The sequence below is a fragment of the Struthio camelus genome, chromosome 24 (genome assembly GCF_040807025.1).
Source record: "Struthio camelus isolate bStrCam1 chromosome 24, bStrCam1.hap1, whole genome shotgun sequence".
Lineage (NCBI taxonomy): Eukaryota > Metazoa > Chordata > Aves > Struthioniformes > Struthionidae > Struthio > Struthio camelus.
The window spans coordinates 6,182,341-6,209,524 of record NC_090965.1 but is presented as its reverse complement, the minus strand read 5'-3'; the positions used below and the strand labels follow the sequence as shown (position 1 = coordinate 6,209,524).

Below are 27,184 nucleotides of genomic sequence, written 5' to 3'. Positions count from 1 at the left end.
CAAAGTGTATTTTCGGTCTACGCTCATAGTAAATCGTTTCTAGTGCCCCTGCCAGAGGTGACTGCAAAGAGCGGACGGGCGCTTGCCCCTCGCCGGAGGCAGCAGCCTCCTTCTTGTGTTCGCTGTGACGGTCTGCACGCCGTCGCCGGCAGCCCAGCGCACCCCATCCTGGGCTGGCTGCCGCTGCCCGCCGCGGAGGCGCGAGCGCCTCGCCGTGCGCGCACACGCATGCACGCGCACACACGCAGATGCACGCACGCACCCGCACACACATTTCTTCAGTGCCATCTGCAAACCCCAAAGCGAGAGGAGGCCGAGCGTCCTCCCGGGGCGGTCAGCAGCGATCCGCGAGGAATTACCCCGCGTCTGGCTGTGAACTCGCGGGGAGCAGCGACCCTCCCGACCCAAGCACACGCACGGAGCTAACCGAAGCGGGAAGCATCCTCGACGTTTGTAACTCGCTGGCTCGGGGGCGACCGCACCGGGCAGCGACTCCGCCACGGGGACCCTGCGGATTCGGTGCAAAAGCTGCAACGCGGCCGGAGAGGAGCGCGGCATCCCCCGGGACGCAGCATCCTCCGGGACGCGGCCTCGCGAGCCTCCAGGAGAGCCGAGGAGCGCCCTGGCAGGAAGGAGAGGGTTCGGTGCCTCCCGCCGCCGTTTCGGTAGCGCCCAGAGCTGCTCCAGACCCAGGTGGGACCGGAGCGGAGGGATGGGGCTGGCTGGTGGGGGAGCCCGTCCCAGTCTCTTTGCTCAACTCCATACTGGTTTAGCAATCAAACCGAGAAAACCTTCATGTCCGCAGCAAAAAAAAAAAAAGGGGGGGGGAGGGGAAGGAAAGGAAAAAAGTTCATGGTTTAACGGTTAAAAAGCTCTTTCTCCAAGTGCTAAATCAATCACAGCCGTCCGCTCCCCCTGCCCACCGAACCGCTGCGCCTGCCCTTCGCCGCGGCGGCCGCCGCCGGCCGCTGCGGCACCCGAGCCTTCCCGCGAGGCGCCGGCACCCAGGGCTGCTGCTGGGGGGCCGCGTCTCCCGGAGGGGCGGCGAGGGGCTCCCGGCCCCGCGCCGGCCCCGGCGGGTTCGGTGCGCCCCGGGAAGACACCGGCGAGTTGGCTGCAGCTCAGAGAGCCCTGGAAAAGGGCCACTGGAAAAAAGATTAAGAGAGTTTGGCTGAGACGGAGCCGCGGAGGGAAGGGGATATAGCAGCCTATTAATATTGGCAGGGTCTCGACGCAGCTGGGAGCGAGCCGTTGCGCGGGGCTGCACCCGGGCGGTGGGCTCCCCGGCCCCGGCCCCCCGCTGCCTCTGCTGCTGCCTCCAGCTCCGGCCGGGACGTCGAGCGGGGCAGGAAAATGCAGCGGGGGTCTGGGGGCTTGTTACGCCGCGAAGCCGATTCCCCCCCTCCCCGCCGCCCCGAGGGAAACGCCGAAATCTGGCTGCTGCTACTTTCTGCTTTAAGGGGCAGCTGCGACTCTGGCCCCGGGCTTTGGAGCCTCGCTGCGTGCCGAGCTCCTCTGCGAGCCCTCCCGCCCCAGCCGCGGCCGCCGGACCTCGGGCCGGAGGAAACGGGCTGCGGCCGTGGGAGACGGCTCCGTGTCTCCCACGTCCGGCTCCTCCGGGCGCCCCCCGGCACGAGGGAGCGCCGGCGGCTGCCGTCGAGGCCGGTGGCCACGGGCCTCTGCTCTCGCTGCTGAATTAAGAGGCCTCAAAAGAACAAGTACATTCGTTTATTAAACGCGCTCCCATGCCCATGAAGATGCTTCGTTGCAGAACTAGGCTAGAAAAAGACCATGAAAGGAGGAAAAAACCCAAGGTCAGTGGCAAAAGCCATCTTACAGATTTATTGTTATTACTTTTTATACAGATAGCTCTACGGCAAGGTACTTCCAATAAACATCCAGCAACTCACCTTTGGAGTCGGGAAAAACCCTTCCCGTATCAGCAGGATGAGCAGGGGCTATTTGGTGTCTGGGGTGAGGAAGAGGAGGAGGAGGAGGAAGAGGGATGCTCCTGCCTGAGCTGCCACTGCAGCTTTCCAGGGGCTGTTTACCCTTGTCCTGTCCCAACCCGTCCCATCCCATCCTGTCCCATCCTGTCCCATCCCATCCTGTCCCGTCCCAGGCAGGCCGCCGGCGCCTGCCGGCTCACGCTGCCGTTACCCAGCCGGGGCGCTGGCACGGCTCTGCCCAGGAATCAGCACATCCATCGCCCAGACCAAACTGGAGGTCCGGTAAGATATTTTTATAATCACATTTCAGGAAGGGGCATATTTTTCAATCTCACTTTTTAAGCTTATTCTAAGTGCTTCCTGGGGAGGGCAGCGAAGGTGTCTCAGCCGCCGCTGCCCAGGGAGCCCGGGCAGGCTTCCTGCCCCTGCTAAAACGCTCCTGTATCCCACCTGTGTCCGTACGAAGCCGCCCAAAATCTGGGCACTTCCAGGTTTAGCGATGCCGTTGGGAGGCCGGGCGCCGAGGACGTCACCAGCGCTAAATAGGTGCAGCCTGGCTGGGCAGCGGCTGTGATGCTGGCGGCGAAGGGGACGGCACCGTGGGGAAAACCAGCGCCGGAGACGGACCCCGAGCGCCTGGGCCTTGTTCCCACCTCGTCCCCGAGCACCTGCGTGACCCTGATCGAGCCGGCTCCCCTTGTGGTGCCTCTGCCCTCCCGAGGCCAGAGAGGATGAAACACTCACAGCAGAGCTGAGCACCTCCTGGCTCCCCCGCAGCTCCCCAGCGCCAGCTTATGCCAGGGCCCAAAAGGCCGCCTGGCTTTGGCAGCTCACGATACGACTGTGCAGCTCCTGGTGCCCAAAATGTGAAGCTCCTTGGACCCGGCACCAAGTGGCTCCTGGCCCCCAGGACCATGCAGCTCCTTGCGCTCAGGACCACGTGGTTCCTTGCACCCAGGACCACGCAGCTCCCAGCCCCCAGGACCACACAGCTCCCGGCCCCCAGGACCATGCAGCTCCCGGCCCCCAGGACCATGCAGCTCCTTGCACCCAGGACCATGCAGCTCCTTGCACCCAGGACTGTGCAGCTCCTTGCACCCAGGACTGTGCAGCTCCTTGCACCCAGGACTTTGCAGCTCCTTGCACCCAGGACTTTGCAACTCCTGGCGCCCAGGACCACAGAGCTCCTGGCCCCTGAGGCCACGTAGCTCCTGGCACCCAGGACTGTGCAGCTCCTTGCACCCAGGACTGTGCAGCTCCTTGCACCCAGGATCAAGCAGCTCCTGGCACCCAGGACCACAGAGCTCCTGGCCCCTGGGGCCATGTAGCTCCTTGCACCCAGGACTGTGCAGCTCCTTGCACCCAGGACTTTGCAACTCCTGGCGCCCAGGACCACAGAGCTCCTGGCCCCTGAGGCCACGTAGCTCCTGGCACCCAGGACTGTGCAGCTCCTTGCACCCAGGACCGTGGCGCGAGGGGCGATGCCAACAGCAGCGTCAGCAAGCACGCCGAGCGATCCCGGAGGCTGGCCAGCCCAGCGCTGCCCGCCTGCAAACAGGTATTTTAGCTGCTCTCCCAAGTGCGGTTGGTGGTGCCGGACGGAGCACGCTTTCAGGCCTGGGAAGGGACCTAAATTTCAAGGAGCAGCGTAACCCTGAAGCTACCCCGACGCTGAAAGACCAGAGCCCGGCATTTCTCGTCCCTTGGATGAGCAGGCTGAGCGCAGCTCCCTCGCTGCTGAAGAGCCCAGGAGGATTAAAAAAACCCAATTTATCAAGAAGCGCAACAAAACAGCCAGCACAGCAGCAGGATAGGTAATTTATTTTATTGCATTTTATAATGCCATTGTCCATACAGATTACATGCAGCTAGATCTACTGTACAAGGGTTTACCGTCTGCCAAAGCAGACACACAGAAGTTCAGAGTACAAATACACAGCAACGCTATTGCCTTTACACAGCGCGAGGGCCGCGGCGGCGGGGGGCCGGGGCCGAGGGCACGGGCGGCCGCCCCCCGCGCCTGCCCTCCGGCCCTCCTCGCGCCCCCCGGCCCCATCGCGGAAATCGAACAAGAGGGGGGGAAAGAAAGGAAGGGGAGAGGGGAGGGAAAAAAAAAAAAAAGGCAAAGCGGCGGCGGCGAGCCCGAGCGCTTCTGCCCCCGCTGTCCCCGGGGAAGGGGCCGAGGGGGACGGGGACGGAGCGGGCTTCGCACCGGGACCGAGGGGGCTGCGCGGATGGGACGGCTCCCGGGCATCCCGGGAAGGGCTCCGAGCTCCCGGGGCCCCGTCCTGCCCTCGCCGAGCCCAGCGCCCTGGGGGGGGTGGTCGGGACCCGATCCCCCCCCCGCCACCTTGCAAATCTAGCCCATCTCTAACTTCCAGGACAAAAACCTAGATATGGGAACGGTCTCTCAACCGGCGACACCGGACGGTCGTGTAAACAAAGCAAAGAAACCCTTTGGTTTAATTCGACTCCTTTCCAGCTGCTGCTGCCCTCCCGGGACCCCGCTCGTCCCCCCCCTGCTCCCCCATCTCGATCGATACTGGCTAATTCTGCCAAAAACTCATCATCGCCATCGAAAAAAAAAATTAACCCCCCCCCCCAAAAAAAAAAACCCAGGACAACGCGGAAAACCGAGCAATTCCTTCCGGCCGTGGCTGGGAGCGGGGCGCAGCGCCCTACTTGCGGCGAGGTGCCCTGCGCTTGCCGGGACACGTCCCCGCTTGCAGCAACGCCGCGGGAGGGAAAAGCAACAGGAAACAAAAGCCAAAAGGAGCCAGAAAGACCAATTTGTGTTGGTAGGTTTAAAACCAGTATATATATATCTCAATATATACAGACATACAATTCTGCCACACATTGCGTTTGGTCCTTTACCCTTCCTTCCCCCCCCCCCCCCCCCCCCCCGGCCACGTTAAACGTGTGTTTGAGGTAACAGACGCAGAATTTCGTAAAATTCAAAACCGGCAAAAAAAGAAAAAAAAAAAAAAGAAAGCCCACCCTCCAGGACGGCGGGGGGTGGGCGAAGCGGGCAGGGGGCTTGTACCTTCTGCTGGGTGTAAGGCCGGGACAGCAGGCCAGGCCGAAGCGGGGTAAGAGCATGAAGTGAGTTTACCCCTGAGTATCGAACTGGGCGCGTTTCGCGTGAAACCGCCGGACCGTTTGCGGAACGGCTCGGGAAGAGGCAGGACGGGACAGCTCGGAGCCGTACGACTATCCAAACCCGTGCACGTGTGGGGAAAAAAAAAAAAGAAAAAACCAGAACAAAACAACCCCCCCCCTCCTTTATATTTATATATTTATTTTTATATATATAATATATATATATATGTATAGAGTGCTCTTCTGAGCCCGGATCGGGGCGAGCGACGCACGGGAGCGAAAGGAGAAGAGGGGAAGGCGCCAGGCTGTCGCTGCGCGGTCCGCGGGGGACGCGCGGGGCCCCGGACGGGGCTCAGCGCCGCCCCGGCGAGCGGGAGCAATTCGGGGGGGGGCGGGAGCTGTCTGTACCTCTGGAAAAGCTTAAAAACATAAAAGGGCACGGGCGAGCCTGGGGGCTCCCGCAGGCCGAGCGCGCCTCGCCGCGGGGTTTGCTGGGGGGGGGGGGGGGGGGCTGTACCGCTGCTAAAAATATAAATTTGGGGAGAAAGGTATGGTGAACTGCTTAGACGGGTTTCTTTTTTTTTCTTTTTTCGAAGTCAGCAGCATCATCCCTCTGCCAGAGAGCAGAGGCAGCAAAATGCCCACAGCTGGCCTGGCAGCTGGACCCCCCCACCCCAGCCCCGAGCATCCCCCCCGGCCCCGAGCATCCCCCCCAGCCCCGAGCATCCCCCCGGCCCCGAGCATCCCCCCAACCCCGAGCATCCCCCCTGGCCCTGAGCATCCCCCCCCGGCCCGAGCATCCCCCCCAGCCCCGAGCATCCCCCCCCTAGCCCTGAGCATCCCCCCGGCCCCGAGCATCCCCCCAACCCCGAGCATCCCCCCCGGCCCTGAGCTTCCCCCCCGGCCCGAGCATCCCCCCCTAGCCCCGAGCATCCCCCCGGCCCCGAGCATCCCCCCAGCCCCGAGCTTCCTCCCCTAGCCCCGAGCATCCCCCCCTAGCCCCGAGCATCCCCCCGGCCCCGAGCATCCCCCCAGCCCCGAGCATCCCAGCGGCAATGCTAAGGCCGGCCGGAGGCGTCAGACGACTCGGGAACGAAACGCCGACTTCTGGCTCCCGGGCCGTTCGCCGCCGCCGTTTCCTCCCTCCGGGATGAAGGGCCGGGGAAAGCGAGGCAGCTGCCGGCGGAGCCCCAGCACGGGGCCGCGGCGGGACGGGACGGGACGGGACGGGATGGGACGGGACGCTCGCCCCAGCGCCGGGGTTATAGCCTTCCTTTGCTGCCCGAGGGTCCCGGGGTCCAGCCGGCCGCGCCGCCCCGCTCAGCCAGCCGGCCCCGGGGCGAGCGGGCGCCGCAGCCCCCCAAAACGCGGGAACCCCTGCTCGTGGGAGGGAGGCAGCGGTTTTAGGGATGGAACAAGAAAAAGAAAAAAAAAAGAAGAAGAACATAAGATTGGGGGGGGGAGGCTCTTCCTGCAAACGCGGCTCTGTCACATCCTCTGCAAAAGGTTCCCGGGGGGCGGGGGGGGGGGGCCGCGAAAAACCCGGCCGGGGTTGACGCAGGCAGGGCAGCTGCTGGGGCGAAACGGGGGCCTCGGAGGGCACGCGAGCAGCAACGCACGGCTCCGGCCAACCCTCATAAACGCGTACAGACGGCGGCTGTAAACTCGTCGAAAACAATAACTTAACAAAAGAATCCAGAAGCTGAGGGAAACAAATAAAAAAAGGTGGTCGTGGGGGGGGGGGGAAGGGAAAATACCCGCAGGTGGGGAAAAATACCCGCAGCCTCCTGCCTCGCTCGCTCTTTGGCTGGCGACGACCGGGGTGGGTGGGGGGGGGTCGGGGGCTGCACGCAATAAAGCAGTCGCAGAGCCGAGCGCGGTTTGGTTCACGCCTCTGGCCTAAGCGGGGTCTTTGGTCCGCGGCAAAGCCAAGTCTGGAGCAGCCGGCGGATGGGCGCAAGAAAGGCCGGGGAGCGCAGGCAACGGCCCCGAACAGCGCAGGGGAGGCCGGCAAGCAAAGCGAAGCCCCTCGCCCCGGGCATCGCTGCGAGCCGGAGGAGAATCGCGGGTCCAGTGGAGACACCTAGCGAAAGCCCAGGCGCCGCGCCGCCGCTCGCTGCCTGGTCTCGGAGCTCAGACGGTTTGTTTTGGTGCTGGAAACGGCCCGTCCCAGGAGCTCGGGGTCGGCGAGGGATGGAGCGGGGCTCAAAACCGCGAGCATCTCCACTGCCATGTCCCCCCCTCCCCGGAGAGCCCGGCTGAGCTCCCGTCCTGCTGCCGCGCCCCGCGGCGGAGGAAGAAGAGGGTCCGACCCCGCAGCCCGCGCCGCTCCCCGGCACCCCGGGAGCCCTGCCGGCGCAGGAGGCAACGGCGAGCAAAATCGCCAGCGAGGAAAGACAAGAGCGAGGGAGAGGAGGGGTGTTTGGTTGTGTTCTTCTCGTTATTATTACTACTTCTTTTTGGCATGAATACCGTCCGCGCACCTGAACTACGGACCTTCCGTCTCTAGGAAATCTTTTGGTATCTTCCCGCCCGGACGCCCGCCCGCCCGCGTAAAGGAAAAATCAAAAGAAAAAGGGGAAAATAAGGAGCGGAGAGGCCGGCGGTCGCGGGGCGGCAGCCTGGGGGGGCGGCGCGCGGGGCCGGGTCTCGCCCCAGCGGCCAGGGACGCGCGGCGCCCAGGGAGCCGCGGGGAGCCGAGCGAGGACGGCTCACCGGAGCGGGAAGAAGCTCGGCCCCACGCTCCGAGAACTTCCCACGGCTTCGGAGACGGAGCAGGAGGAGGAGGAGGGGGAAGCGGGTGCGAGGGAGGCGCGAGAGCCTTCCTCTGCGCTCGAACTCGCGTCCCCGGCCGGCGCGCCGCTCTCCGCTGCCCGAGCCCCGCGCCACCTTCCAAGCTGTTCACGCTGCGGGCCGGGCCGGGCAAGACGTCGCCCTCTCCGCTCCCGACGGCGAGGAGAAACTCCAGCTCGCGTCCCTGCCGCCCGGCGCCGGCGTCCAGCCGTCGCCGCCTCGATGCCACCAGGCCCCGCCGAGGCGGCGGGGGCGCCGGCAGGGACAGGAGGGCTCGGGGACGATGGCAAACACAGGTTTGGATCTTCTGGTCTCCAAGTGGTTCGGCGGGCAGAGCCGGCGGCGACGGGGCGGCGCGCGGGCTCCCGCCGACGCACCTGCTTCCCGGCCACGAAACGGAGGACGGCGGCGCGCGCCCAACTCGCAGGCGGCGGCAGAGGTCTCGCCCCCGGTTTCTGCTGTTTTTTGCCCCCAAAGCTGCCGTCCGGCTGGTGGGAGGCGGCGCGTGGGAAGGGTTCGAGGTTCCTCCTAGTGCAAAACCCGCTTGGGGAAGGAGACGCGCCGGGGCGGATCCTGCCATCGCCGTCCCTCCGAGGGGCGACGGCGGCGGTGCCCGGGGTGGCGTGGGGGAAATCCTGTCGCTGCGTCTTCTCGAGCAGAGCCCGGCCCGAGGCCCGAGGCCCTCCGCAACCCTGCCAGGGGAAACGGGACGGAGGTGCCTTCCTTCTCCGCTGGAACCGGGGACACAGGGAACGAAGGAGGGACAACTTCGGACAGAAACAACCTACCATCCTCGTTCACCAGTTACTAACCAAGGGAGGAGGGAGAGAAAAAGTTCAACTCTTGGGTTTTTGTATCTCTGCATGTCCTCTGTTGCAGGAAATCTGCCGGTCACCGGGACGGGGACGTGGCACGGGGCAGTGGGGAGGAGGAGGGACGTGCCGTCAGCAACAGGTTGCACCAAGGAAACCCTTTTGCTTTGTGGAAGTGCCTTTAAGAAACAAGTTAACGCCGAAGGTCACCTTGAGGAGGTGGGAGCCGTTGCTTCGTCTCCAGCTGGGGAGGGTGGGAAGTGCTTGCCCCTCGGTGAGGAGGAAGGGGTCCTTAGGACAAGTCTTCCACCGGCAGCTCCTCCTCCAGGTCCCTGTCGTCGGCAATCGTCACATTCTGGTTGGTGGTGGCCATGAGAGAGACGGGCCTGCTGTCGTCTTCGGCCTCGGCTGGTTCTTCCTTCACGTGCACTGGGTGGCTACTGGGAGAGAAGGGAGCTGGGGTTTAAAGTCCAAGGAGATGCTCCGCCGAGGGACTGCACGGGCTGGCACTCGCAGCGGAAAGCCTTCGGCCTCGGGGGGCTGGTCCCGGTGGCCACGACCCCACAAACCTCTTTGCTGGGCGCCTGGGTCCCGGCGAAACCCCATCACAGGGTGGCCCAAACCCCGTGTTCCCTGCGTGGCCCCTCGCCTCGGGGACACGAGCCACCCAAGGCAGCGCGCAGCCCCCGACGCTCAAGCTCTGCAGACCCCCAAGGGCCCCCAAGCCCTTAGCGCCGCCGTCCTTTTGCTCCAAACTCTCCGGCAGGCCAGTAACGCCCGCGGCAAGGTCAAACCATCTCCCTCGTGTCGCGAGCGTCCCTCGTCCCCTGCTGTCTCCCGGGTCCTGGCCCCGGCTCACCTGTACTGCTGCGGGGAAAGCCGCGGGCTGTTGCTGCCGTTGCTGTTCACCTGCTCCACGGTGCTGCTCACGTCGTCGTGGCCCACGTGCAGCATGCCGCTGGCCGAGCTCGTGTTGATCATGGTGGGGCTGTTCAGGAGAGGGAAGTTGCTCTCCGCCAGGGCAGCCTGCAACACAGAGAGGTTAGGGCTCGCGGGGCCACCCGGGCAGCAGCAGCAAGGAGAAAGCCAGACCTGGAGACACGCAAGCGGGTCAACGCCTCCGCGGGGGCAACGTGCAGGTGGGGCCGGCCTGGCGAGCCACGGAGCAGCGAGCGGCACAGCTCCGCGCCGCGGCAGGGGCCGTTGCAGGCTATCGACCACCGCACGGAGACGGTCGGCGAGCGGCCGTGCGGCCGTGGCAGCGGTCACGCAGGCTCCTTACCTGGTAACTTGCATTAAGTGCTCCGTAACCGAGTCCCGAAATCATGTTTTTGACTAAAGTCGGACTCCTGCCAAAGAGAGAAAGCAGAAAGGCGTGCACCTGAGCGCCCCTGGGCCGACGAGGCTGAGGGCGGGCGGCGCTGGCGCGGCACCGAGCGAGCTCCCGCGCGCAGGGAAGCAGCAGACGGAGCCCGGGAAGCAGCTGCCCTGCCGCGTCCCCGCCTCGGGGTCCGCCTGCCGAGCTGCACGAGAGGGGCAAAACGCAGGCGGCGGCGGGAGCCTCGGGGAAACACTCAGGACGAGGGAGCACCAGGGAGGGGACCGCAGGTGGCTGGGCCACGGCCGTGGAAGAAGGGGGCTCCTGGTGGGGTGGCCAGACCCAGCTCCGGTTGGGCGTTAGCAGCTGCGGGGAGCGGCCGGAGGGCCGGGCCGGCGGCAGGGACGCCAAGGCGGCTTTGCCCCGGCGCGAGAGGAGGACTTACCCCGTCATCTTTGGTGGCCTTCGCTTTTGGTACTCGTGCTCGTCGACGGTCCAGACGGCTCCCTTGACGTTCTCCACGCGCACGAAGCACTTGTGCAGGCTCAGGTTGTGGCGCACGGCGTTCTGCGGGCAGAGCGGGCGGCAGCTGCAGCGGCGCGGCCCCGCCATCCCTCCTCCCCGCTCCCGGCTCCAGCCGGCCCGGACGGCGCAGGACCCAGCGCCGCCGCCGCCGCGCTCGCCCAAAGCCCTCTGCCTCGCTGCCAGGGACGGAGCAGCGACGGGGACCGGCTCGGCGACGCCGCAGCCCCGCGGGGCGCTCCCGGCCGGCTTGTTGAGTTATTGCAGCCTCGGCGAGTTGCCGGCACCCGACAGTCCCCGAGGTGGACGTCCCGCGAGCCCCGCGCGTCCCCCCCCGTTTGAGACCGTCCCCAGGGGCCACCTGGCTCCAGGCAGGCTGCTGCGCGGGGAGATACGGCGAGGCTCGGCGCGCGCCGGACCGGCTTTCCGCTTTCACCCACCGCGGCGGACGGCGGGTCCCCGACGGCCACGGCGCCTGCCCGGGGCGAGGGGAGCGGGTCCGCACGGCCCGGCAAGACCCCTCGCCTCCGCCGCAAGCCGGGGCCCCCGGGCGCAGAGGGAGACGGGGACGGAGCGGGACAAGGGACACGCCACGTCGGAGAGGACCCAGGAGCAGAGCCGCCGTCTCTGCCGCGGCTCGCTTGGAGACGCTGGGCAAAGCCGGCTACTCTTTCTTCCTTCCTTTCTTCCTTTCCCCCTCCCTTTTTGGTCCATTCCCTCCCTTTCTTCTTTACGTCGACCATCTTTACATTTCTAAATGTAAAATAAAGAGAGGCACACGTAGGCAGGCAGCGCGGCCCCGAGAGATACCGGCTCCCTTTTCCCCTTCCAACTCCCTGCCATTTGCTACTGCCCCTATTTCATTACCAATTTTAATTTGCCTCTAATTAAATCCTGTGTATTTTTCCGACTCACTTGCTAATCCATGAGGGAGGCAGGAGGCTGGAGTGGAATCTCTCCGAGCTATAATTACAAAGGGCCTAATCACGCCGGGGCTCTGCCTTTGAATAAATTTCCTTGCATTAAGGTTCTCAGATTCTCTGCCTTGCAAATGAGAATGACCCCAATTTCAGGAAGTTGGCCTCGGAGGGTTTTTTTTTTTTTTTTTTATTTCGAGTCCCGATTCGTGATGAGAGACTAATTCGTTACGCTAAAACATTAACAGCAATTTAAAAGGTCGAACGGGGGCTGTATAAACAAAGGAGCTGGCCAACACAACAAGGCAAAAGGAGACACAAGGACTGAACCCCCCCCTCCCCGTGCTGCAAAGTGCTAAGAGTTCCCGGAAACTCATCAAATTGCACTGCCCTCCCCCCTTTTTTTAATTTAAGGGCAACAACAAACAAAGCTCGGCTCTTCCCCCAGTCCTCCGCGCGCCGGCTGGCACAGCCGTGCCCCTGCGCCCGCCGCCGGCGTGCCGGGTCGCGCACCGAGACGGACCGTGGGGCAAACTTTGCAAAAGTGACTTTCCAGTTCCTTGCAGAAAGAGGCTCACAGCAAAGCCGGTGCTGTTCAAATCGCTTTTCGGCCGCGGTGCACGGGGAACACGCGGGCCAGGAGCCGACCCGGGTGGTGGCCTCGGCTGGCGCGCCGCCGGGTGCCCGGGGTCCCAGCCCGGTGCCATCGCCTCTCACCGCTGGGTTTTGAACGTGCCACAGCAGCCGTTTCTGCCTCCCCAAGCGTCTCCCGGCTGCAAAGCACGCCAGGAAGGAGGGAAAGGCCTGGAGCGCCGTGGCTCCGAGACGCGCCGGCCGGACAAACGTCCCGAGGAGCTGAAAGTCCAAAGGGGAACCTGGGGACTGGCTTGCCTTGAGGCCGGTGACAGCGCCCAGGTACGAACCCGCGGGTCCTGGCTCTCCACCTTGCCCCGAGCCCGGCTCTGCTCTTCTCTTCCTCCTTGGCTAAAGGGCCGGCGAGCGCGCGAGCCCTGGCGCTGCCCTGGCACCGCCGCGCTGCAAACCCTCCGCTCCCGCCGCCTGCCCCAGCCCCGGGGCCCCCCAGTCCCGGCCCGGCCCGGGATGCTGCTGCTGCCCTCGAACTCCTGGCCTCCTCCGGCTAGCAAACACAGGACTTCCTCGCTCCGCCGCGACGGATCCTGCCCCGCGCTGCCCTTCCTGCCTGCGCAGGGGGCTCCTCTTCCAAACAACGCCCTCGGGAAAGCCGGCCCCGGGCCGCTGCGCCGCTTCGGGCCTTTCGGCGGGTATTTGCAAAGGGTAAAAGCAAAGGTGAAACAAATCCAAAGGACGTGCATGGCCCGGGTAAAGAAATAACGCAGCAGCGCTCCTCTCCCCGAGTGCCCCGCTCCTCCAGGCGGAGGAGAGGCGAGGGAGCCCGGACCGGGCAGCCCTCCCGCTCGGCGCCGGGGCGGCCTCCTGCCTCCTTTTAACGTGGCTTTTGTATTTCCACAGAGTATTTGTTTAGCGCCAGACATGGCTGCTCTGTTTGCTTCTCATCTTTGTCTTTGCTAATGATGTTTGCGTTATGCCCCCGGCCCCACTGCCCCCGCCTCGCCGGGCCGGGGGTCTCCGCAGCCCCCCCAGCACCCCGGCTCACGCCGCAGGGCAGCCCAGGTACCAAGGGGCAGAGAAACTGGAGCAGAAAAGCTAGGTTTCTGAAGAGCAGAAGTGCATTATTTTTTCCCACCTCTCCCCTTCCCCACCCTTCAAAAAAAGCCTGGCCTCGAAAATAGAAAGTTGAAGGGGGAATCACCACCACCCACTCTTTTAAATCTCCTCCCCTCCCTTTTGAACAGGAAAAAACAGAGGGTGGCAAAAAGGGAGATTAAAGGGACGGGGGAAGCCCCGCTCCGACCCGGCAACACTTCACTTTGCAATCTCAGTGCTGCGGGATGTGGCTTAGCCACAAAGGAGGAAAAAAAAAAAAAACAAACCCAAAACATTTATTCCTTCCTAACGTAAAGGAAGGGAAAAAGGCATTTTCACCAGTCGCGACTTCTTTCTGCAGATGGGGAAACTGAGGCACGGGGTGGGGAAAGGGCTCCTCGCTCGCCCTGAGAAAGAAGCCCGGGAGCCTCGGCTCCCGCGCTCTGCCCCCGGCACCGCGCTCCCTCCCCGTCCCCTCCGGCCCCCCGGCCCGGGAGCCCCGGGACACGCGACGTTCCCGGCTCCCGGGCCCGGCGCGCCGCCGGCTTGCAATACTGCCCGCGTGCCGTGAGGGGGACTCCAGACCGACGGGAGGGCCCAAAACCCGCCTGCCGGCTCCGTCCCCCGCTGCCGCGCTCCCGGTGCCTGGGACGCCAGCCGGGACGCCCCGGAGGCGCCGTGCCAGGGCCGGGGGCCTGGCGCCAGAAACACCCGCTGCTCGCCCCCGCCTCCGAGCGTCCGCTGGAGCGCGCCAGGCTCCTGCTCGGATCGGCTCTGCCCTTCAGGAGCGACGCCGGCCTCTGGAATAAGCCGTTCCTTCCTCGCGCCTTCCCAACGCACCAGAGCCCCTCCTCGCGTCGTGCTTATCCTAAGCGGGTTTTTATTTTTCTGCTTCTCAGTTTTAAACTTGCAGTTTCCCCTCTACCGCTTTGCTTCGCGCTATCCTGAGCTGACGGAAGTTGCGCCTTAGCAAACGCATGCAGCAGGAAACAACAAACAAATCCTTCCTGGTCCGGGAAATAACTCCTCCTTTCACAACTCTCCCTTTCATCTGAGATGTGGGGTTTTTTCAGTCCTCTCAGATTTGGTAATTTCTAAATAAACGAGAACGGAAACATCTCCTGGGCGCGTTGTCCCCAGAAAGCTGGACGACTCATGCACATCTGTCCAGAGCGGTTGTAAATGGGTCCTCAGGGACAGAAATATTCCCAATATCCTGCACTAAGGTGGGAGATGTTGAACAGTAGCTTTCACTCTCCATCACCCAGCCAGGTCTCCAAAGAACGGCAAAAAGGACCTGGAAAGCCAAGAGGGGCCCCTTGACCCCCCCCATCCATCCGTGGCATGAACATGTCCCTGCTGCTGATGCCAAGAAGGTGGAGGAAAAGCTGGAGCTGCGCTGCTCCGCGTGCCGCAACAGCACTTTGCAGGGGATTGCTGCAAGCTTGTGCGGGGTAGACAGGAGGTGAAGGCGAGAAATGAGGCTCTTCATGGATCAAGATAAACCAAGGATACCCCGAGGTATCCTACACCCCTCATCCACCACCTTCCTCTCCCCGTCCCCTCTTCTCGGATGAGCATCCACTGCCTAGCACCAGCTACGGCTGCTCCTGAGACCCAGCCCCAGCGTTTCACAGCTTGGCAGGGGCATCTCCTATTTGCTGTGTGCAGTGACACCAGCCCCCAGGTTATCATTAACCTTATTTTCTATTTTGAGTGTCTCACTTTTCCCTTTTACCCTTCTCCTGGAGCTGAGACGTGCAGGCTCTGCTCCAGCCCCAGCTCCTGGCTGCAGGAAGCTATGGGTTTTTACCGCGCAGCCTTTGTATCCTACTGCGCAGACCTTCCCAAATGGCCCTGTTTGAGACCAAACCTCCCTGAAGTCCAGAGTCACATCTTGGGAGTAAAACGTTTGAATTTATCTGCAATATATCATGCCATGCCCCCAGGAGCTCTGCTCAGAGTTGCACCTTGAACTGGGATGGGTCACGTCTGGGCGAGACGTTTGGAGGAGGAAGGATGCTGGCACAGCGGAGGCCCAGAAACCCTGCCACTGTCTCCGGGCAGGCAGCTCCCCATCTCGGCGGCTCCACCAAAGCAGAGCATGGTCGGGTGCTCGGGTCCAGCCCACGGACTGGGCTGGAAAAGCAAAGCCGGGTGGCACCAGCCAGAAGAATTAACCTCAGGAGATGGAAAGTCCCTTACGGGGAAGGTGAAACATCTGAACCAAGACTGTCCTTTAGCGCAGAGTCACTCCGGTGCCCTTGGAAAGTGGAGCGCTTCCCGTAACGGCCAGAACAAGGCAGAAGGCAGCACGAGGAGGCAGCGCTGCGGCACAGGACCGCCAGGACCCCCCCTCCCCGCCGCGCTCGCCCGCAGCCCCCGAGCGGAGCCGGCTTTACCTTCCAGGTGGCTGTGTTCCTCCTGAAGTAGGCGAACATCCGCGTGAACCAGTTATAGATTTCATTCAACGTTAGCTGCCTGTCTGGGGTCTCCAGGATGGCCTGGGAAATCAGAGAGGGGGAAAAAGAGACGATTACTTGGAAAGCTCAAGCTTTCCAGCCCGGCCGGTGGCTTTGACGCCCGCCGCGTGAGGCTGCAGGAGGTGCAGAAAACTGGGTTCAGCCGGCACCGGGGCTCCCCAGGGCTGCTCTTGCCTCCCGCTATACAGAGAGCGGGGAGGGAGGCAGCTTTGCCCGAGGTTCCCCACGGCAGGGCGAGGAGTCGAACTCCGGAGCAAGGGGAATAACTCACCTGCCGGATGAGCGAGGCGTACGTGAAGGGCGGCCGGACATCCGCGTTTTTGTAAAACTCGTGATTCTGTGCAAGTTCTGCGGGGGGGGGGAAAAGAGGGGAGCGGGGCGGGAGATGAAGGCAAGAGCTCTAGGACCTGGCAGCGGGGGTGAAGGAGCAGGACGTGCCGCGCCGCGTCCCGCAGCTCACCTGAAGATATCGGGGTGCAGAACTTCTCCGAGTTTCTCCTGCGGATGGGCCCCACGTTGTGTAAAGTGGAAGAGCTGATGACGGAGGGGCCCTGCCGCAGGGGGGTGATGGGAGCGGTGGCGGAGGTGGGGGGATGAGGTAAGCCGTCTGGGAACGTATCGGAAGTGCTCTTGGAGAGGGTGGCACTGGAGACCAGGTTCAGCTGCACGGAGGAACGGAGAGCGGTTGGGCCCTGGCACCGGGGAAAGGTGCCAACAGGGGAGGAGAGGAGGAGACGCGCAAGGCAAGGCAGGTGAACGCACATGAGCGCTTACAGGTTGGCTGAAAGGCTTTGGCTCTGAAGGTCTCATGTGAAGGTGGGCCATCATGGCTTGGAGACGCTCGCTTTCTTTCGCCAGCTGCGGGAGGCAGGAAGCGGGAGAGAGACGGTCAGGCGGCGCCAGGAGGCACCCGAAGGAGCGCGCCTGCCCGAACCCGGTGCGGCCACCGACCCCGCAGCAGCAGCTGCCTGCTCCTGCTCCCACCGCGGCAGCCTCCCGCTCACGAGCGGCTCCCGCCTCAGCCTCCGTGACCATCTGTCCGTCCAACCCGCCCGTCCAGCCATCCACCGGGACGTGCGACATTGCTTTAATTGTGTCCCCCTGTCCCCGTCCCCCGTCCCCCCCCCCCGGCATGTTTATTCCCCCGAGTGCGGAGAAGGGTGAAATATTCACTGTGGCACGAGGAGAGACTTTGAGCTCGGCGGAGGCGATGGGAGCTGACACCAGCTCTCTTCACGTCGCCTTCCCTTTCCGCCCCGGCCCCTCAAACGGGGGCTCGTCCGCTCCCCCCGCCACGAGACGCCCCGCGCGGCCGCCGGCAGCGGGGCCAGGAAGGAGTTAAAAGGCAGGAGCCTGCGCGGAGTTTGCTGCAAGTTTTGAGCGGCTCCGATGCCTTCGCGGCGCTCATTAGAGCTGACAGGTCTCCCCTCGTGATGCAGACGCTCTCCACCGACACAGCGGGAGCTCCGCGCTCAAAACTTTATAATTGGTAGCTCGGGTGGCAGGTTCTCCTCTCCGCGCACGCAGCTTTCTGCTAGCCCTTCAGGTTTTTTTTTTTCCCCCCCTCCTTCTTTTTTTCCCCCTTCCCCTCCCTCCCTCTTTAAGCTCCAGTAATTGCTTTCAACCTTTCGCTTTAGCCAGCGCTCGGGAACGGGCTGCGATCACACGGTTTGACTCAGGCGGCTTTACAATCTCCCTCCGCTGGCGGCTCGGGGAGGGAGGGGGCCGGCGGCTTTGCCGCGCATCCCCCCCCCTCCCCGGTCTTTACCCCGTGTTATTTTAACTCCTGCCGGCGGCTGCCAACGCTACGGCGTATTATGGCCAGGCGCTCCCCGGAGCCCGGCGCCCCTGCCATGATACCCGCCGCCGCCGCGCGGGCACCAACCGCTTCCCGCTCCTGCCGGAACAGAGCGGCCGTCTGCCGGCAAAGGGCAGCCGCAGATATCCAGGAGGGAAGGCCAAAAATATCCCCATCAAGTCACATGCCCCCTACCCAAATCGCAGCTCTTCGGCACCGCCAGGCGCCCGCAGCCGCCTGCCCCGTCCCACCCACCCGGCGAGGGACCCTCTCCCTCTGCGCCTCCCGCTGTCGCACCTCCGTCTCCGACGGCTTCCAGAGCTCAGGTGAAAACCTCTGCTGCTTCCCATTTTTTTTCCCTCCTCCCTTCTCTATTAACCAAATTATGCTAGGCACTTCGGGGAAGGAGAGACGGTGGGAAAGGCGCTATTTAAAGAATGAGATTTCCAAAAATAGGAACCTCAAGTTAGACTCCAAAGACTGTACTTAGTCACCTAAATAAGTGGCCTGATTTCCAAAGAGCTGGCAGCCCGGGGCTCTCCGCTCCAGCCCAAGGAGGGTTTCGCCTCGGAGCGGGGGGCACAAGAGCGCGCGTCCGGGGGGCCCCACCACGCTCGGGCACGCCTACGCCATGCGGCGCAGCACAGAGGACACGGGTCACAGGTCTGTGCCGTCTCCTTACAGGCCACAGGCAGTGTTTGGGGTGCTCCAGGTAGGAGGAACAGCTTGACCCGTCCTCCCACCTGGTCGCAACTGCGCTGGGATGCTGGAATCAGAGGGAGAAGCGCTGTGAGGGTCCTCCAGGTCTCGAAATCCCTCATCCCTGCCAGGGTTGGCAGTGCCACCGTTTGAGAAAGAGGATTAAAACGAGCCCTTTCCATAACACGGGACCGCCGGCCGGCCGTGTTATGCCGCATCCTGCTGGTGCTCCCCGTCCTTGCGATCCCGCTCGGCCACGGCAAAGCCGACGGCACGCAGACTCGGAAAGGACACCGCTTTTTAACCACGCGCCCTCCGAGGCTCGGGTTGCACCCACCTGTATTTCCAGCTGCTGTACCACCTGCATCTGAACTCGACACTGGGCCGTGCTTCGGTCATCGAGCGCGTGTTCTGTGTTGAGGTGTCTGCGGAGGAGAAGACCGGGTTTTACGCCTGGACGTGCCAGAAAGGCAGCCCCTCCACCGGGGCCCCACCTGGCCTCAGCCCCGACCCGCCGGCGCGGCAGCAGCGCCCGGAGCTGCCCTCCGCTTCCCGCGCGCCTGCCCAGGGATGCTCCGGCGCCGCTGCCCACGGTGCTCCGGCACAGGGAAACCGAGGCACGGCGACAGCCTCAAACGCCATCGGGCAAAGGCGGGAAGGGCGCCAGGCAGCCTCCTCCCCGGGTCCATCGCGTTCGATGGCAAGACGGGGCAGCGCCGGGGGATGCACGGGGCAGCGCCGGGGGATGCACGGGGCCGAGCAGCAGCTGGTTCACTTGAACTCCTTGAGAAATCCTGCTCCCAGGACGCCGGGAGCACGACTGACCGGACCAGAGGAGCAGGTTTCCAGGACAAAGGCAGCACTACGGAGGTTGATTTACACCCCCTAAGGAAATCCCTGCAGGCAGAAGGTGACGTTTGCAGGGCGCTCCTCATCCTGCTATTTCAGTGCCTTACAAACACGAGCGTGTTAGGTCTTTGCCACCCTCCCTCCTTCTCCCGGAGGGAAAAGCTCCAGGGCAGAGCGGAGCAGGCAGCGCCCGGGGACGCGGCTCGCAGCGCAGCCAGGAGCGCCCCTCGCGCCTCCGGCCCCCAGACCTGCCTCCCCCGCGCTCGACCGCCCCGCTGCCCCCCAGAGCAGCCAAGGCAAACCGAACGGCCCCGGCAGGCCGGCGGCCACGGCCTAACGACTTCCCAGCAAACTACAGCTCCTCTCTGCCTCGCTTAATCCGAGCACGAAGCCGGATGAAAAGCGCCGGACGGGCCAGCGGGTGCTGCCCTGGGCTGCGGCTTCTCCGCAGCTAAACCGCCAGACGCGGGGGGATCAAAGGGGGAACGCTGGCAAAGCGACGGGGCAGGACGCGGCCCCGCCAGCGCGTTGCGCAAGCATGCCCGGGGGAGTCGCCGGCACTGAACCACACATGTACTTTGTTTGCAAGTTCTCAACCTGGCACCGCTGGCACCTGATAAAAGCCTGATGCCTCGAGCAGGGAAACCCAGGATGAGAACGAGGTGGGACCAGCAACTGTTTAGGTGCCTACTCGATGCTCTCAGCTCTCAAGCAGGACCAAGACCGAGATGTTTTTGCAGAGACATCACGGGAGAAGTTGTTTAAAGAACATCTACCCTCGTTCTGGATGCGGAAGACACCGGGAGGCTCCCGAGCCGGCTTGTTTGTGAGAAACTTCCAGCCCCGACTTGCAAAAACAAGTTAGGTAACTGGGACCGGCTGCCAAGCCTGTATCTGCGCAAGCCGCCCCAGTGGCTCAGTCACCAGGCTCTGCGGAGCTGGGGATGGACCGAGGCGTTTGCTGCTCACGCTCTGCCTGGCCGACCGAAGGCACGGCCGTTTCTCCAAGGAAAAAACTATTGGGAGACATGACGCCGGGCTGAAGCGGGAAAAGCGATGTCTCACGTGGACCCTCGCAGGTTTTATAAACCAGCGTTCGAATGACTCCCTCCTCCCCTGAGGTTTGCCAAACTGCCGCGCCGCGCCGTGCAGCCCGCTTTGCAATTGCTAGAGCCGGCGTGATGCCGGTCCCTCGGACGCAAAGCAAGGTCCACGCCGCAGCTGGGCTAAGCGTTTTGGAGCTGGAAGTTTCTGGCCGTCCCTCCCACACCCAGAGCCGCAGACGCGTTCGCAGAGAGGGGGCAGAAATATTCCACAAGCGGGAGGCGAGGGCGGGTGTGGGAAAGTTTGTTTTTCACCCTCCTCTGCCTGAAGCCCGGCGCCCGGAGCTGCGTGTCGGGGACGGACCAGGGAGCAGGACCGGGGTCTGCACGCGGGGCGCCGGGACCAGCACGGCCACGCTCTGCCGGCGCCGCCACCGAGCTCCGAGCGCCCCTTGCCAAACCCAGCTGCGGTTTCCAACCCTGGGTTTGCTCATCTGCCCCGCGCCACGGGAACGCGCCCGGAGCCGGAGAGGAGATGCCTTATCTTAGTTCGCCCAGTGACTCAGGGGCAGAGAAGGGAGAAGGCAGGAGCCTGACTCATTAGCGCGTTCGACAGCCACTGGGCAACGCTCCCCCGACGCTCCCTTCGGCACCTCCTCCTCCTCCTCCCCTGCTTCGGCAGCCCCAGCAAGGCCTGGCCCTCCCGGCCCCGGCACGGCTTTTCCCGGGGGCTAAACCTGCTCCGGCAGCCCTCTCCCTCCACCCGCAGCCCGTCCCGCGCCGGCTCTGCCTTTTGCCTCCGGCGAGGGCCAAGGCTGCCGGCGGCATCGGCTGCCGCCGCAGATGGACCCGAGCGCACGCGTGCACGCGCGTGTGCACCCGGCGCGTCTCAGCCCCGACTCCTCCGACAGCCGCTCGGAGCAGAGACGCGGGGAGCGCGGGGGGGGGGGAACGCCTGGAAAGAAAGCAAGCCCGTCAGCTCCTTCTGATGTCTTTGCTAAAAAATCCCGGCTACAAAGAGATCTAATTGCAAATGAACTAATTAAGTAAACCTCTGACGAAGCGTGAAAACAATTTGTTTGACCCTGACGCTAGCGGAGGGCTCTCAGACAGCGGAGTTAATCAGTCAGCGCCAGAGCCCACGAGCGGTGGCAGCAGGCTGCCGCGCTGCCATCTGCCTCCTCCCGCCGCTCCCGGCTCCGCGCCGGGATGCTCCGCGCCGCCCGGGACCGCCCGGCCGGGCACTTACTTGACAAACTGCCCCAAGTCCTCGCAGAGGGTTTCGCAGCCAGGCCACTTGCACTCCCCGTGGCCGTAGAGAGGGTGGGAGCCGGGGCTCTCTTCGTGGGAAGAGCTGCGGAAGAGGGAAAGGGCCCGTCACGGGGCGCAGCGGGGCGGCGAGCGTTTCGGCGCAGCCGGCGGGGCGACGCCGCGAGACCTCGCCGCCCGCCTTGCGAGGCCGGCGAAGGCTGCAACAGCTCCCGTCCCTCGACGCGGGGGGACGGGAGCAGCGCGGGGGTTACGGGACTTGCTCACGGAGCGGCTAGAGCTGGGCTGCAACCCTTAAAACCCGCAGCCCGGAGCCCGGCCAGCTGGACCCCGCTCCCAGCCGCGCGCGCGCCGGCGACCCAAGACATGGATCCCTTTCTCCGGGTGGAGCGGTCCAGGGCCCAGCGCAGCTCGACCTCACCTGTCCCGTCGCGGCGTGTGCATGGTGCTCTGTCCATTGGGCAGAGAGTGATGGGAAATGGGAGGCGAGACCTTGGCGGCCGAGAACGAGGTAGAGTTGGAGGTGGTGGTGGTGAGGTCGAGGCCCTCCTGTTTAATGCTGTCTTCGACAGGCTGGGTGGCAGTGACCTCCTTCCAGAGCTGCTGGAGGTCCGAGGGGCACACAGCTGCGGCAGGAGAGGAAAAGCGCCCCGCGGTCAGCAGAGCGCGCGGCCCCGGGCGGCCGGCACGAACCGCCGGCCGCGGCCCCGCGCCGAGCCCCAGCCTCCGCCAGCCCGGGGAGAGGAGACCCTGGCTCCGCCGTGCCCCTTCCTTCCCGCCCGCCACCCGTTAAAAACGGGAGCAGCAGGCAGCAGCAACGCGGACCCCAAACTTAAGCTGCGCGCCTTAAAAATTCAGCCAGCCGGTTCCTAGGAGGAGTTTACCAGCCTTGCTATTTTAGGAACGACTGCTCCGGAGAGAGGCTGCAGCCGCCAACCCGCTACCGCGCCTCCGCGGGCCCCCGCGCCGGCCGCCCCGGCGGGCGCCTTACCTTGCGGGAGGCTCTGCAGCGGGACGGTGCCCTGGCCCGGCTGCAGGCTCACCAGCCCCTGCCGCTGGAGGTTTAACAGGTGCTGCTGCTGGAGCTGCTGCATCTGCAGGAGCTGCTGCTGGAAGGCCAGCTGCTTATTCCCTAATGGCTGCTGGGAGAGAGAGGGAAGGGAGAAACCAAGCCGTGTTATTATTTGCAACGTCGCAGCAGAAGCCGTGCAGGGGAGGCAGGAGCCCGGCGCAGCAGAGCGGGCATCCGGCACCGGCGTCGCGCGCGCAAGCCGCGCGCCTCCATCCCGGGCCTCTGTGCCCGCTCAGCTCGTGGCTGCGCCAGACAGAGGCTTTGATCTATCGGAAGAGGAGGGGAAGCAAGGGAGGAAAAGAGGAGAAAAAAAAAAAAAAACACAAGGGAAGGAGCGAGCGGAGCCGGGTGCTTGCTCAGAGCACAGAGAGCTCTAGCTCCATCTGCAAAGCAGCGATTCCCGCCAGCGGGAGCCGGGGGGCTCCTCCGCGCGCGCCGAGCTTCCCGGGAGCGCGGCACGGCGCCTGCCGCCGCGGCGGGCTGGCAGGGGAGCAAGGGAGCCGTGCACGACAAGGGGGCTCCTGGCGCCCAGCGGAGGTCTGTGCACCGCCTGCACGCCCCGCAGCCTCACGCAAGCAGGGAAACAGTCCGTGATTGCCCAAAATGACCCCCACGAGCCCCTTCTCGGGTGGGGAGGGCAGAAAACAACCATCAGCTGTTACGGGCAGCGACCGGGAGCCCATCCGCATCCCTGGCGCTACACGGACGTCGCATGGAAATCACAGCCCAGGATGTGCCCGGCCTCCCTGCGGCCAAGGGGCGGCCGGTGCCCTGGGGCAGGAGGGATGCTGCTGCCCCCAGCGCACGTGCCCCTGGGGGTATCAGCAGCGTCCCGGCAGCGACTCCCACGGGTTACCTTCGCCCTTCTTCCCAATCGCTGCTCCAGCCGAGCAGCCCGGTCCCGTCCCCCGTGCGCTCGGTCGCCCACCCCGGCCGCAGCCGTCAGCCGGGCAGGATGCTCTGCCACCCTTCCCCGGGAGCCGGCACCGGCGTAACCAGCCCTAAACTCGTTCGGCAGGATGGATCTCTGGGGAGGCACCAAGAAATCCATGAGAATTAACTGAAGGGGAGAGAATTCAATTAGGGACGGGGAAAGGCAGCTGCTAATTCGAGCCGGGCGGCGGGAGGGGAGCTGCCCCGCGCCCGTTAGCAGGGCCGGCGCCGCCGTAGCCCCCTGAGCCCCTCCGTTTGCTCAGCCGCCGTCCGCGGGTCGCGAGGAGCCGGCGAAGCCAAGGAGACGCTGCGCTCCCACCTCCCCCAGCAACGGCTCTTTTCCCCCGTTTCAGTTTCTCGTTAACCCGAGGAAGAAACGAGGCAGGGCCCCCCCGCGGGAGGGCTAACACGCTTCCCCCGTATCGCCAGCTCCCGCTGCACGCCGATCTCGCTCGGGCACAAAAGCTTTGCAGAGGGGAACGTCCTTTCGCTTCTGGTTTGGCCGGAGCATCGTAGGGACTCGGACCCCGAGCTGCCGGCTCGGTGCACGGGGGCCGCGGGTGCACGGGGAGCCCGGCACCCGGCGAGCACCCGGCTCGCGCCGAGCATGTCCGGGCCTGGATCCGAGACCCTGCTCCACGAGGAACGCAAGCCTCTCCCTCCCAAACCCGGCTTATTTTGGGATAGGCACGCGGACTCGCAACCCGAAGCCGGGTGAGGCAGCGCTCAGCGAGCGCCGTCAGCGGGGGCCGCGGCTCTTCCGGCGGATGCCGCCGACGCTCCTGGTCTCTCCCACCTGCCTCATCCCCGGCTTGGCGAATCGCAGGGCAGGAACAGAGACTCCAGGCGCTACCCTGCAAAAATCAGTGCGCTCTGCGACGTTAGGCATGATTTTGGGTCCTCTCGAGGGCACGGAGAGAGTTTAAACGCGGTTTCTCAGCCTCAGAGGGATGCGCTGACTCCTCCCCACCTTGTCCGCCTCTCGGCCGCTGCAGAACCGCTCCCGAGAGAGCCATCTCCAGGGCTGGCCCCTCTCCGGCCTCACCCAAGCCTTGGACCTCGGGTGCTTGAAGATAAAGGCACAAACCAAAGCTATTTCTGTTCAGAGGCGAGGAAGGCCTCGCGCTCTTCCTCGCTCTCCAGCCAGGGGATGCAGCAGGAGGACATCCGTGCACGGGGTCAGAGAGGACCTCGCCTCCGTAGGAGCACGCAGGGAAAAAGGCGCGACAAGGTCATGCACCCGAGGGCCGAAACGCGGGCGCCGGCGTCCCCGTCCCAGCTCCGCAGGCCGAGCCCTGCCTTCGTCGGCGACCGGAGCCGCCGCGTCCTGCCCTTGCCCTCGACTCCCGCCGCGGTTTGGCAGGCCGGGGGCGCGCGGGCGCCCAGCTGCAGACCCCGGCGCTCTGCGCTGCGCTCCGTGGATGTACAACGGACCGGGGCGCAAACCCTTCCCGCTCCTTTGCGGAAGGCAAACGGGGTTTGCAGCTCCCTAGAGACCAAGCGCCGCAAAGCAGAGACGACAGAGCGAAGGGGCTCAAAACCCCGACGCGAGGTACAGGCAGACCCGGCCCAAGGCGCCCTCCCGCGAAGCAGGAGCAGGGCCCCTCTCCTCCCCCGGGGCTGCACGGCGCGGCACGGCGCGGCAGCACCGCGGTACACCGCTCGGCCGGGACCGGACCCCGCTCCCGCCTCCCCGGCGCCTCCGGGAGGGGAATCGAGGCAGCTCCCTCCGGCCGGTCCCCGCGGGCTCCCCGGCCCGGGTTTGCCCGGACGCCTCGGCGCTCCGAGGTCGCGGCGCAGCGCCCGGGCCCCAACCGATGAAGTACGAAGCTTTATCTGCGCGCAGATGCAAATCTCAAAACACAAAGAAAGCAATGGCCGATCCTCTCCCTGCCAGTCGCCGGCACCCACGGGGCCGGGCCGGCTCCCCGCCGCGCGGCGGGGGACAGCTCCCGCATCCGGTCCCCGCCACCGCGTCCCCCCTTTGATCCCGGCTCCCTTCCCCGGCGAGGGGTTTCGGCTCCTTAACGCATTTTGTCTGCGCTCTGTTTACATTAGACGCAGATGACTGGGTGCAGCTACCGGGGTAAGAGGCGCCGTCACTTTGATTTATGAGCACATCAAGAGGAGTTTCGGCGTGACACTCCGGACTGACAGGAGCAGTTCATTAAGCTGACGCCGAGGTTACTCGGCAGGCAGGGCCCCGCGCGCCGCCCCCCTCCCCGGCCCCGCCGGACCGCCGCCGAGCGAGGCAGGGAGGAGGAAAGGCCCCGCGCGGCTCCCCTGCAAAGCACAAAGCGAGCCCGCGCGCCGCAACGCGGCTTCCCTTGTCCCGCCGCTGCTCCCAGCAGCTCGGCTTCAGGAGGACGAGCAGCCGGGAGGAAATCGCGGCCGTTGCAGCTCTGCCGCGAGGGACGGGCCAAAGCCGCCCGAGCGATCCCACCTGCAAGGAAGTTCCTCGCTCTGCTGGCACGCGGGACTTGGCCGGCCTTGGCTTTGCTGGGGTTTCACCCTTGCACAATAAAGGAGCGCAAGCCCCTAGGAAGGGCTGCAAGGTGCAGCACCGCTGCCTGGTCCCGGCCGCTCGCCACGCGCCACCCCCGGACACGGCCGGGCTGCTGCCTCCGGCCACCCCCTCCTCCGGCTTTGCAGCTCCTTGCCGGGATGTATACAAAACCCATCCCTGCATCCTCTTGGACAGGACGCGCTCCGGCACGGGCTTCCGACACGTTTCCATCCTGCTCTCTCCCACTTTTCCTGCTCTTCCCCTCCTCGCGCCCTGCGGGGGATTTGCAGCGCGCGCCGCTCCCGCCAGGCAGAGCCGAGAGGCTCCCCCCGAGCGCTGCTACCGGCTCGGCAGGCGGCGATGCCCGCCCGCCCGCCGAGACCGGACGCCGACCTACAATCGCACCGACGCCGCTCCTCGAAATCGGGAGGAGAACAACGCGCTCGGTTTCCAACGTCGCAGCGGCCCGTAATCAAATACTGCCGCGGATTTCCATGCAGGAGCCGACGCCGGCCGAGAAGGGCTCCGCAGCGGCATCCGAGATGCTCCAGCTATGCCCGGCTCCGCTGGGGGAAACAAGGGCATCGCCGGTCCCAGCAGGCACGTACCGCTGCCCGACGCGGGCTGTATTAATAGCAGCCGCCGTAATTTCCTGGGGGAAAACCGACCCCGCTTCCCAGGGCCAGCTGGAGCAGGCGGGGGCAGCCCGCGCAGCCCAGCGGTGCCAGCGCCGGGGCTCCCGCGGCTCGTTGCCAGCCGCCGGGTGGCCATCCGGAGCCGCGCTGCCCCTCGCCTGGTTTCCAGGAGGGGACACGCCGCGGGAGCCGCTCCCCGGGGAGCCCCCGGCCGGCCCGTGCAAAGCCCCGCGAGCGAGCGGGCTCCCGGGCCGGGCTGCCGCAGCACCGGAGTCGGACACGCACCCGTTTATCAACACCTACCACCTCATCTCCCTTCCTCCCCCAACAAGCGACTCAGGCCTCCTTCGGGGATCAATTTCTTGCTTCCTCCACAGCATTTCATTAAAAGTTAATATGCGCTTTTTTAAACCGGGAGCGCGGTAAGAAAGCCCTTTGTTAGAGCTTAATTATACCAGAGTTACTCGCTGCAATATAACATATCCGCAGCCAAGAGGGAAGTCCTTGAGGAAGCTCAGATTTATGCCTCCCCAGTTCCTCGAGCACACGCAGCTCCTCCAGCTCCCGGAGATGGCTCCGATAAAGCCTGACCCCGCGCGCTCTGGGTAAATACGGCGACATCCCGCACTGAAAGCCCGGGTCAAAGTCTATTGAAGGCTCGAGTGGGTGCCGGCTCCGACGCCGGGACGCCCTCGAGTCTCCCTATTCACCAGGTGGGATGGGGGCTGCGGCCTGAAGTTAAGCATGGGCTTCAACGCTTTCTTTCTCAAAATAAACACGGATTGCTAAGTGCAGACT

General features: G+C 64.8%; 1 protein-coding gene across 14 annotated transcripts in view; it reads right to left on the bottom strand.

Moving 5' to 3' along the window:
• Positions 1–7,467: 7,467 nt before the first annotated feature.
• The window catches only part of FOXP4 (forkhead box P4), a 64,918-nt gene continuing 45,201 nt past the window's right edge, over positions 7,468–27,184 (bottom strand). For 4 of the 14 annotated variants that reach the window (XM_068918335.1, XM_068918346.1, XM_068918349.1 and 1 more), the window contains 12 exons: positions 22,232–22,382; positions 21,662–21,866; positions 21,221–21,325; positions 18,417–18,504; positions 16,345–16,440; positions 16,043–16,244; positions 15,854–15,930; positions 15,502–15,603; positions 10,420–10,541; positions 9,939–10,005; positions 9,516–9,682; positions 7,468–9,096 (listed from right to left, as the gene is read on the bottom strand). In XM_068918335.1, coding sequence (XP_068774436.1) covers positions 8,949–9,096; positions 9,516–9,682; positions 9,939–10,005; positions 10,420–10,541; positions 15,502–15,603; positions 15,854–15,930; positions 16,043–16,244; positions 16,345–16,440; positions 18,417–18,504; positions 21,221–21,325; positions 21,662–21,866; positions 22,232–22,382 — 1,530 coding nt within the window. In that variant the 3' untranslated portion in view covers positions 7,468–8,948. The remainder of the gene's footprint in view (positions 9,097–9,515; positions 9,683–9,938; positions 10,006–10,419; positions 10,542–15,501; positions 15,604–15,853; positions 15,931–16,042; positions 16,245–16,344; positions 16,441–18,416; positions 18,505–21,220; positions 21,326–21,661; positions 21,867–22,231; positions 22,383–27,184) is intronic. The other 10 variants (XM_068918337.1, XM_068918347.1, XM_068918341.1 and 7 more) reach the window with 7 other exon arrangements.